Here is a 12,762-nt window from a genome sequence, read left to right as displayed (position 1 = left end):
TCAAGTTTTTTTTCATAAGGCTTAGAGTAAAATACTGATCCAATGCAATTCACACAGCAACACATCTGCCCAAATGTTGACATATCATTGCACTGACGACACGCTTGTGGTGAATAACTAATCTCTGAAGCTCACAGTTAAATGCAACAAAATATTTCTAACTAATATGATAATAGACGTTTCGGACTGCAACATTAGACTTGTCTGATGTAGCAGCTCTGTGTTTGTTGTTCGCAACTTCACACATCAACAGTCAGCATATTTACATCTTTTCATTTCTTCCAAACAACTCACAATAAATAGCTAGCATTTCTGAAATGTCTCACGGACTCGCGTGGACCAACCGTGCGTAAAACTACAAGGTGTTACAATGAAATCACCCTTGTACAATTTTACTCACCGACCGGCAGGAGTTTCTCTTTTTAAGGCTTCGAACAAACATGACAGCTTGAAGAAATGAGTCTTAAAGCGAATTGAAACGGGTCAGCGAGTCAATATATAGAACTGCTCATCGCCGTGCGCTCTTTCGGTCTGTCCCATCCGTTTGGCTGCGCGCTTGTGAATGAAATTACTGCATTTCCGGAGACAGCAGCGGTTTTTGAAAGAAAACTTGTAAATGTCAGGTACATTCCGGTGTAAATGTGAGAGACCTGTTCTGTTGTTGCATCTGCATGAATCACTGATTTTGACCGTTTTTAATCTCATTCAAAAAAGGCGAGGGTTAGATTATGATTCGATTTTGTCATTGTGTAAATCAGGGGTAACCTTTTGGAAACTCAGAGCTACTTCTTGGGTATCGTTTAATGTGAAGGGCTACCAGTTTGATACACACTTCCTAATAACAAATTTGCTCAATTTACTTTTAATTACATGTTATTAATAATTAATAATATTCATCTATGTGAAGACACTGATCATTAATGATTTCTTACAAAAGTTGTCAACAATGATTGGAAACAGATATCAACCAATGCAAGTGTGATTAGCTACAAAAAAATATTAGATGCAGCTTACTGGTATGGTGCTATGGTAAGCTATTACAACAGGTCCACGGGCAACTCATGTGATCCTCGCTGGCTACCTGGTGTCCGCAGGCACCATGTTGGTGACCCCTGGTGTAAATGATGGATTTGATTGTGATTTTTATAGAAACAAGCATTTCGTAATGTAAACGTGTGTATTGTTTTAAAATGAAGTATAAAATACCATGGTTTTATAATAGTAAATGCAAGGATGTAGTATTGGCATGGACAGAGAGGACGTGTCCCCACCAATATCCACCAATTACTGAAATGTCCCTACACTGTAAAACCCAAAAAGTTAAGGCAACTCAAACCGTTTGCTACAAACCATTTACGTTCAAAAACTAATGAGCACTGTGAACTTAATCTATTTGAGTAAACAAAGCAATTTGAGCACAGTAAAACCCAATAAATGAAGAGAACTCAAACTAACCGAGTACTGTAAAACCCAATAAGTTAAGGCAACTCAAACCGTTTGAGGTAATCGATAACTACAAAACATTGGAGTTAAAAAGTAATCTATATGAGGACTGTGAACTTTACATTTAAGTTGAAGTAATGAGGTATTTAATTAACTGATTACCTTCAACACTGAGTTCAAAACTCTTTTCAAATGAGTATTTAACTTTCAGTCAATTTTGAGTTTACTACACTCATTTCATTTGATAAAGTTGACTGTTGGGTTTTACAGTGTATCAATAATCAGTCTTATATAAATACCATGGTTAAACTATTGTTAATGTAGCAAAACCAAAGTTAATTTGTGGATACCATAGATCAAGCTGCAGTCCTATGCCATAGTTAAACTAAAAAGTAACTTATTATATGAGGCAAAATCATGTTTTGATCATGTTTTATATTTATTTGTGCGTAATATTCTGATAATTTAATTCATTTATTCGTTATACAATTTGTAAACAATAAACAATTTGTAATTTTTTTCTCAATTAATAAAAAGTAGTGCTGCAACATTGAGATCAAGGGTTCGAATCCGATGAATGTATGACAATCAAGGACGAGTCTTATTTTGGTGTATTTGTTGTTGTTGTTTTGGTACTGCACTTGTGATCCTAAAAAGACTTCTGTAAACCATAGTCAAATGTATGATTATCATTATTTTCTGCAAAGAAAACATTTACCAGGACAAATTCTATCACTCACTCACACACACACACACACACACACACACACATACACACACAAACACACAAACAAATAAATAAATAAAACTGTTTTATTTTTACTGATTTGATGCTTTCGTTTTTGACCTTCGAACTGACAAAAGGTCATTTTAAAGCGTCTCATTCTCAAAGAGCTGAAATATTTCATCACTTTTTTCTAATTAATCAGAAAGAAGCACTTAGAGGAAAAGGAGATCAACAAAGCAGCATGATAAGGACACTTACAGAGACACTTTCATGGTCATTATGTAAGAAATGTCTCAGAGTTCAGAATTTAAGTGGGGCTCAAAGCACAAGCTTGCATTTCTATGCATGTGAATGGCATTCAAGACCAATGAAAAACAACCCAATAATGTAAATACCTTAGTCACTGCAATTCATGACAATTTTTATACAACTTTACATGTGGTTCCCAACCAACATTTTAGCTAAAAGTAGGCCATAAAAACTTGTGAAACTTACAGTTGTTAAAGTTCATAATGCAGTCGGCTTTAATAAAAGCTGAAGAACATATCTTAAATACTTATCTAATATTTTTTATTTTTTTCCCTCTGAGAATTGTATTATATTCTGCAGCAAAGATTTCAGGTTTAATCAAAGATGCTCACCCTGGAGGAGTTTCAGTGGCATAGTTTCAGCTTTGAGTCCAGGGTGTTTAGTGGAAGTTGTGTAATAAGTCTGTGTCGTCATGGTGACTGTAAACATGACCTGTGTCACCTGAGTGCTTCACCTGTAAAATGCAATCATCAAACACAAAGTCATTAAAGAGACACAACCTAAAAAGACAGAACAAACAGTATATATGACACATCACAGAGATAACTAAAGAAACAAATAAAACACATTTTGCTTAACAGAATTGTACATCTTGATATGCGTGTACAATAACTATGTTTAAGACAATTGCATTTGCTGCATTTTTAGCCCATTTTATTCTACATATGTAAATGTGTAATATATTCATTCTGTTTTTTGTATTAATTTCTGTAATTTTATTGTACAATATGCAATTTTTATATGATTTATATATAATACATTGTACTGTTCTTGTTTCTGTCTTTTTGTAGATATATTTTATGAGACTAACTTAGTTTACCAAAACTGTACACTTACTTGTAAACATTTTCTAAAGGGAAATTAAAGGAATAATACAAATAATAAAATGCAAATACAATTTATTTGCAGCTATAAGAATAACTACTTCTACTATAACATTTTGTAACCTATCTATAATAAATATCTATATTAAATTTCAAATAAGCAATGTATAATGTAAAAAAATAATGTACTTGAAATATTTTGTGCTTATTAGTTTAACTTTCTGCTCATGCACACCTTTTAAAATGAAGCTCTGTTGTTTTTAAGATTTCCATGTTATAAAATAACTAAATAAACAATTTGTAATAATTTACTTCAGAAATTGCTATTAGCAACACTATTAATTGGGGAAAATTCTGAAAAAAATGAAATCATCCAGTATGTTTTTAACATTTAAAAGAACATAAACAATTTCATTTAGAATTTTCATATAATTCTTAATTTTTACCTGATATACACTTTAAATATTAGAAAAAAAACTATAATTTTGCAATATCCCAATCTTTATTGAGACAATGGATTTGAATCAATTGCAGATATTTAACTATCACCCCACATAATACTATAAAAAGACAAATAATATACACCACACTGCACCCAGAAACATTCCCAGACATGATTTTGATGTCTGCTTGCTATAAAAGGTGTTTGATGTTTGGCTGGTTTTCCTATTTGAAACACCTTAATATATTCACAACATTTGATCTTTTATATCTTGATTTCCTTCAGGCTGTTACACATTTGGTCTCAAAATGCAAAGCTTGGGCAAATGAATAAGACAACCAACTGCAAACAAAACTCCTTGGAATGTCTTATTTTTACTCAGTTCTTCTTCTTGCTAGTGCGGCAAGAATAATAAACTTAGACTTGTGACGTGAGTCTAAAGCTAGAAAAAGCTGTACTAAAAATGCAAAACTTACTAGATACCACCAAAAATCTTAGTCTAGTTATTGTACTGTATAAAGTAATATTATTTTCCCAATAGTGTTATATTTACTCTATTTATGTTAACTTCATATGCACTTAAACTATTTAGTCTAAGAACAAACTTGGTGGAACTTCATTTAGCTTAACTCACCATTCACAACTCTCTTAGACTAGCAGTACTGAATAGTCCGAATTCCATTTGCTTGGACACAACACGTTCCTTTCCTTAACAATGTTAAACACACAGACTGTGTATTCTAGACTGTCTTTCATTTAGGCTCTCTTATATTGGCTTCTCTGGAATGCATTAAACAGAAAAGTAAATTAAAGGCAGTAGCTATGTAATTATCATGCATCATCTGATACGTTCTTAAAAATCTAAACATTGAAAAAAACTTAAACTAAAATCTCTGACAACATTTAAAAGACCGTTGAAAACTCATTTATTTTGTGAGCACTACAGAGAGATTTTTTCTAACCCTCAATTTTCTAGATCATTTATTAATTCATTTTCTTTTCGGCTACATCCTTTTATCCATCTAGGGTCACCACAGCAGAATGAACCACTAACTCCAGCATCAAATCCAGCATAAGTTTTTACCCAGCTGATGCCCTTATGGCTGCAACCCATCACTGGAAAACACCCATACACTTTCTTTCACACACAAACACTACGGACAATTTCAGCTTACCCAATTCACCTGTATCACATGTCTTTGGACTTGTGGGAAAAATCGGAACTCCCGGAGGATAACATGCAAACTCCGAAATGCCAACTGACCCAGCCGAGGCTCGGACCAACGGCCTTCTTGCTGTTAGGCGACAGCACTGCCTACTGCACCACCGCCTCACCTTAGATCAGTTGTTGCTAATTTTGTAAGCCTAAGTTACTGATTAGTTTTTTTTTTAATGTTGACTTCCATTGAAACATTGATTTTCTTAGTTATCCATAGTTGTTTACACTTTCAGAAATAAAGGTATGCGAGCTGTCACTGGGGTGGTACCTTTTCAAAAGGTACACATTTGTACTTGAAGGGTCCATATTGGTACCTCCTAAGTATATATTAGTGCCTAAGAATTTTAAGAGCAACTCTTTTATATTTTTTAGGTACCTTTTAGGTACCCAGTGACAGCTCGCATACCTTTATTTCTGAGAGTGTACTATGGTTCTTATGGCTTATAAGTAGGCCCATATGGAATCTGAGCACGCAGAATTCGGCAGATTTTTAACCCATTATTAATTCTGTTTATTTACTTGTGTAAACGTATGTAAATTTATATTTATTTAGTTTTTTATTAATTTCAGTATAATTATTGACTAATATAAACATGTTTATATGATTTTTTTACAATACAGTTTATAAAATAATATTTTCTGTCTTTAAGATATATTATATGAGACTTGTCTTGTTTACCAAATAAAGTAGATCAAAGTGGATTTGCATTTTAAACATTAAATAAAAGTTAAAAACGTATTATTTTTTACATTTTGTATTAAGGTTTTAGTTGTCATACTACCAAAATAATTCTGTTTAAATCAGCAGATTTTTAACAAAATTCTCTACAGAAATAGCAAAAAAATGTCCACAGATTCTGTCTGGCCCAACTTACAATTGAACAATTGTTAACTTTGAAAACGTACACATTTTTCTTCTCAAAACACGTCATTTGGGATGCCCTTTAGACTTAATGAAAGACTAAATGAAAACTTCAACTAAAAGGATTTTAAAACAGACAGTAATATTTAGAAATATGTCTTAAACCTACCTGCTGGTTTATCAGTATATCTTACCAGTTCACTCACATTATGAACCTTCGACAAGAAGCCCAGAGCAAGAAGAGGGAGTACAAGTTCAACAATAAACACCACGAATTCTCAAAACTCTACTGCCATCCTGTGGATTCAAGAAGAAGTACATGTTCAAGTTCTAAGTAAGTTTTTTAAAGCTGCAGCACTGGGGCAAACCAAATGGGCAGGGGACAGACTATTTAGAAACAGGTGATTAATAATTATATGAATGAAAACTTTGGATCTCAAAAAGCATTTAGCTCATATACCCCCCACCCCCACTTTTAAAATGTTCGCTATGCCCCTGCTGCAGCATGTAACCTCTTTATGTTGTCATTTTTCAAAACAAGAAACCTAAATTTAATGACTGAGTACACAATTGAACTGGTCATGAATCATCATGAAACAGGTTACAAGAAGCTTAGATTAACTACAAAAAACTGGAGCTTTTTCATAAGTATTTTGTAATAAAAGCATAGAAGAATGAAATAAATATATAATAAAGAAAATTAAAACTAATTAGAAAGGCCTTTAAATGAAAACTGACTTCAGCAATAGACCTAAATTCTTACTTGTGCTTGTCCTCCAGAGCTCTTGACTTGTAACAGTGGATCATTTTAAACTGGACTCTTTTCAGTCTCTGCCAAAATGACTCTCTGCTGATTTCCAGAAGGACTGACTCTGCACAGCAGCTGCATGATTGTGTTCCACAGGACACTTGCACTAAATAAGATGGATGAGTAGGTACTGCACTTGTTAAAAACAAATTCTAAGCCAAAAGTAGACAATATACTTTATTCACTATTCATTTAGAAGATGTGAATGCTACACAGTGAGGGATGACACATGGTCTGGTGAATTTACATTTGACTTTTTTTATCACTTCTGGTCGACAAAACTTTTTTTAGTATAGTGAAAGTAGGCCTACATTTTGTTTAGAAAAGGTTTTAAAGAAACGGTGTTGTCATGTTACCCAGCAAACATTTTTGATCCCTTAATCAGGGTTCCTGCAGGTTTCATCAAGTTAAATTTAAGACTTTTTAAGACATTCTTAAGACCATTCTGAATGAAATTTTAGACTTTTACAGGGCTAAACGCTAAGGATTTTTTTCAGAATATCCTAGTAGGAAAAGCTTTTCACTTGACCTATCAAAAATGATTATAATTTAATAATAAAATAATAAGAATTTGATAATAAAAATACAGGTCAGGTCAGTATCTTCAGCAGTAAATAAATGGAGAACTTCCTTTAAAAAAAAAAAAAAGATTTATTTTTGGCTTTATTAAGAGGCTAGGACAGTTTTACAGACAGAAAGAGTCTGAAAAGTGGGAGAAAGAGAGGGGGTACAGCAGGAAATGTCCTCGAGCTGGGATTCAAACTCAGGACTACCTGAAGTGCTACTGCACCATATGTCAGCATGCTAACCACTAGGGTATTGCGCTGACATAAATGGAGAACTTTTAAACAAATGATACTGTAAGGAAAGTCATTAAATGCTATTTTATAATAAGCTAAAAGTTTCATTGAGATTGGGATTATTGGTGATTGCAAGGGTGATCATGGCCAGATTGGTTAGCTATACATGAACATAGAAAATGTAAGACCTGTTAAAAAAGATTTAAGACCTACAACACAATTTTTCAGTAGATTTAAGACTTTTTAAGGCCTAAAATTAAGCTTTTGAGATTTAAGACTTTTTAAGACTTTTTAAGATCCCGCGGATACTCTGTTACAGTCTTTTTCAATTGTTTGCCACAAATTTCAGAACCCTGATGTCAATTTTCAAAACTCTAGACACAAAACTCTAAACAGTCACTACTTCTAGGCTTCTAGGCTCTTCAGAGCTCAAAACTCGACGTGCTGCGTTCTTTTGTTTAGCGAAGTCTTGCATTTGCAGGATTATTGGTTCACATAATCCTGTTATCATGCAAACACTACAGAACACAACATTAGATTACCAGAACACAATATGCACATTGTTTCAATAAACAATCACCAACAATCATTAAATATTGTTGTTTAAAATATATGAGACAGGTTTTATTATGGTTTATACATCAGTGTAGAGGGAACAGTACAGACAGTGGGATCGCTGAACTAGTTTTCATTTTATCATAATGGAGGTTTACTGTCATTTTTTTCCCACTGCTCGTCCCCATATAGAAAGCTGACATGTTGCATGATGTATGACAACATATGCAAATTGCAATTGGATTCCACATAATGTATATAAAATGTCATACTAGTCAATAATTTGTCAAAATAGTGCAGAAATCACTGTTTACTTATTTTAACCATATACTGTATGTGTGTGTGTGTGTGTGTGTGTGTGTGTGTGTGTGTGTGTGTGTGTGTGTGTGTGTGTGTGTGTGTGTGTGTGTGTGTGTGTGTGTGTGTGTGTGTGTGTGTGTGTGTGTGTGTGTGTGTGTGTGTGTGTGTGTGTGTGTGTGTGTTTGTGTGTGTGTGTGTGTGTGTGTGTGTGTGTTGATATACAGCCATATGGAAACCAATACAAATTATAGGTAATACATTTGTAGGGGTAAATATATATAACACAATAGATCATATATATATATATATATGTAACATGTATATAGATATTTGTAATTCTCATAGTTTGAAAAATGGCAATATTTTGACATGTATGACATTTTTTAAATATGTAAAGTTCATATGAATTACTATGCCACGTATGTCATTTGCATATATTTCTATATATCAGATTTCTATTTTGGGATCTATGTTTCAATCAGTCTGGTCTTGTGGATTTGGTCACAGGTTCTCCTCTACATCACAGTGTTGTTTTCATTACATTTTCATCACAAATCTTGGAAAGATCCTTCTGTCAATGTGAACCCAGGCATGACACTGGTCTGCTGTGATTAGGCTTTCTTACATACATTACAGTAATGTCAAATCTAAAAACGTTGTCTGTAAAAGTGGTACATGGAACGACAAAAACATAAATATGGAAGAAGGATGAAAAAAGATTAAATCTATAGATAATGTTATCCAGTTGGGGCATATTTTGTGGAAACTGATGTCATTTGATCTATCCTGAAACTTTTATCATCTAAACATATAATATCGTACATCAGTTTCCACACATCAAGAGTAATGCAACAATTATTTATCATTTTGAGTGCTTGTCTCAGTTGATCATATACCATCATGTTAAGTAAATAAATACAGTTATTTTAAATGTAATGTTTGAGTTGCATTTTGAAATGGGATAAATTTGATGTTTAATTGTGTTATATTGAAAAGGCGATCTTAGTTTAATGAACAAAGTTTCTTTGACTTGTGTGTATTGTATCCAAGCATTTGAAAAAAAGAGTTAAGAGTTTTGCAAAAATGTGCAGTTTGGCAATGGTTGTGAATTTTGTGTCTAGAGTTTTGAAAATTGACACCAGAGTTCTGAAATTCGTGGCAAAACGATTGTAAAAAACTGTAATAGACGTCTAATAGACATCAAAACGGATACAGCTTGGATAAAACAAGGCTAAACTTGAAATGTCAGTAAAAATCTAATGGACATCTAAGATTAGCCCAAAACTAGACTAGTCGTCAAATAAACAGACTTTATATGTGTAGTCTAGTCATTAATTTCTGTTTATTTGATGTCTAGTTTTGGCCTATTCTTAGATGTCTATTAGATTTTCACTGACAGCCCAAATTTTGCCTTGTTGTAGCCAAGACAGCTATGTTTAGACATCTATTAGACATATTTTAAAAACAAAAAATGCTTGATATGTACAATTAACTATATAAGATTAAAAGCAAAATAAAGTTACGCGTTAAAACAATGTGTTAAAATAAAATATATATTTTAAAAAAAACTGTATGCTACATGATGACTTTCAGATTTCAGCAAGTAAGTTTGTTTATTTAAAGCCAGTACTTTGTGTCTGAATGACCTGAGACTTGATGTAGTTACCTTGAGAAATTAAAGTACTGTACTCGCTGCAACTTTGATATCTTAAACTAATACTTGAAGTGATCCCTAAAAGTAACAAACAACATAAAACATTTTACTTCTTTGCAATACAGGTCGGCAGTAGAATCAGTTTTAAAGTTGAACTTCAATAGAAATAGTAGGCTAAGAGTTTTTAATAGTAATACTGACAGCGTTATTAAAGTAATTTGAACATTAATAAATTGGGAATAGGGAGGTTGGGATTAGATTTTCTGTATTACAGAATATATTCACTTATTTTGTAATTTTTCAGGAAGATTTTTTCATAGCAATATTACACTTGTTAAACTGACAAAATATTATTGCTATATTGTCATGATATTAGGCCTTTTCTGTAACAGATGAAACTATGTGACAAACTCTTTCAAAACTGTAGCATAATAATAGATCTAGAACAACAGAAATTAAAACACTGGCTGGTATATGTTACAGGCCAGGGGTTCTTAATGTCTACATTCAATTAATTTTTTATATTTTTTTTATATGTTCAGAACAATTGACATTACATAACTTGTTTTTAATAAACATCCATAACATGCACCACAATTCAATACTATTTATTTAAGCCAAGTGGCATTTGCATTCAAAACACATTAAATGCAATATAAATGTGGCAAAACCACTAATATAAGTGTTTTGTACATCTTTAGTAAGACAAATGGTATCAGTATACAGCCATGATAATGCAAGCAGAGATTGCATGTCTCAGAGGTTTTAGATTAATTTGGATATTGATTATTCCTGTGATTTTTGTTGCATGGAAAAGGAATCTAATGTTAATGTGTTTTGTGATTGTATATACACAAGGATTTCCAGGGTGGATGTGGAAAATGTTCTTAGAAGGAAAACAAATATGTGCATTTATTGTGTCAATACATGTAAAAAAATAGCTTTCTAGTACAACTTTATATTATTATGGGAAAGTTTCATTTACATAAAAAACGGACTGGATCAAAGCCAAATTTAGTTCACTTCCTTCAAGAGACTAAGGACTTCTGCACGTTTGGAGAACATTGTTAATAAAAAAGCAAAGAAGACTTGTAATGTTCTTAAGGAATATAAGATTTTTAATTACTGAATATTTTTATGTACACTCGGGTATATATTTTTGTATAATACTGCATAATTTTGTTTTCGTTGTTAATTAAAATAAAATAAAATAAAAAAGATGCAATGTCAGACACAATGCCTCTCCAAAAAAGTGAAAAATACAAAAAGTGTGTAATAAAAACCTAAGGTGTAGTAGTTTTGCTGTCCTTATATCTTTAACTATTTCGTGGATAACGTAATGTCGTCCAAAATAACCGTGTTTAGTTTCATAGTGGAGTTTCACATTTCCACTGTTTACAACTCCAATTGTCCAATAACAAATCAAGCAGAATGGCATTGTGCTGACTTGTGGCAAAATAAACGCATTAACTGTACATTCAACTTTGAACTGACGATTCTCCTCATCAAGTTTTTTATTCCATGAGACATTCCATTCATTCTTGATCCTTTCAAATGATCGCTCTGCTGAGGTGTGTTAAAGCCCATTGGTTTAAGCAGGCGAGCGCACCCGCTCGATCACGTAACGCCTTGTATGATCACTAGAAGTCATGCTGGAAAACGTTCGAGGTTACAGAAGTAACCCTTCGTTCCCCGAGGAGGGGAACGGAAGTGCCATGAATGGGAGGATTCGGATCAGAAGCCGCTTATCTGGAGAGTATTGAACGGGCCAATGAATGAAATTAATTGGCAGCGTAAGCTTGCGCAGGTGTGCGACATCTGCAATCATCTCAGCATATAAGCACACCTGAAGCCAGCAGACGCCATCCTTTTAAGCTGAAGAGACTTTCAAACAGCTAAGGGACAGTCATTATGGCGACGGAATATGGCACTTCCGTTCCCCTCCTCGGGGAACGAAGGGTTACTTCTGTAACCTCGAACGTTCCCCTTCGGTTGGGGAACTTCAGTGCCATGAATGGGAGAATATGGAAAGCGCCATAATGACTGCACCTTACCAACACCCCCGATGAGGAGATAGTCAAGCAAGCGTGACGCACCCACATCATGGGGGGCGCGGTCCTCCAACGTGTCCCTGGCCCTAATTTATCCTACTTCAACAGAAGTTTTACGGATTTAGATATATTTTTTGGGAAGTCGTGAGCATCTAGATAATTCTAGGAAATACGACAGTACGTTGGGAAGCGTGCAATCCCGATAGGGAGGACGCTGCGGAGGCCATCCGTTACCCAAGGGGGGGATAGATGGCAGAATTTACCTATGGACTAGCCCTAAAAAGGGGGAGTACGCATAGCAAAGAGTGGTTAGCGGAGAGGGAAGACACGGGTCCGCCCAGGGGGGGGACTTAACCGTGGCGGAATAAGCATATGGGATCGCCTAGTGGGGATCACGCATAGCAGGCACCTATACCCAAAACGCGGGCTGACCAGCAGGCAGACCTACAACGTAGTGGGCCAGCAAGTGACTCCTCCGCTGAGTCAGTGCTGGGGGCCACGGAGGAATCTGCAGGGCTCACCTGACGGGGAACTTTACTGACAGATAAAAAAGGCGCACGTACCTCCGTGTTAGGGAGAATGGCGCAGCAAGCGTGTTTCAACACCCTACCGAGTTGTCTCCTCAATCACCAAAGGGTTACCTAATACCCTTGAGGAAACCGGCTCCACTCGCAGATTGTAAAACCTTGCAAATGTGTTGGGTGTCGCCCGGCCCGCAGCTCTACAGATGTCTGTTAGAGAGGCGCCGCGTGCATGCGCCCAAGAGGA

At 34.6% G+C, this 12,762-nt stretch overlaps 1 protein-coding gene across 1 annotated transcript in view; it reads right to left on the bottom strand.

Moving 5' to 3' along the window:
• The window catches only part of prickle2b (prickle homolog 2b), a 211,650-nt gene extending 211,090 nt beyond the window's left edge, over window positions 1–560 (bottom strand). Inside the window, exon 1 of the mRNA XM_087271905.1 lies at window positions 401–560. Coding sequence (XP_087128031.1) covers window positions 401–442 — 42 coding nt within the window. The 5' untranslated portion in view covers window positions 443–560. The remainder of the gene's footprint in view (window positions 1–400) is intronic.
• Window positions 561–12,762: the final 12,202 nt, after the last annotated feature.

This window comes from Danio rerio, chromosome 11 (assembly GCF_052040795.2).
Source record: "Danio rerio strain M-AB ecotype USA chromosome 11, GRCz13ab, whole genome shotgun sequence".
Lineage (NCBI taxonomy): Eukaryota > Metazoa > Chordata > Actinopteri > Cypriniformes > Danionidae > Danio > Danio rerio.
The sequence above is the reverse complement of the archived record's forward strand: the minus strand, read 5'-3'. Positions and strand labels throughout refer to the sequence as shown.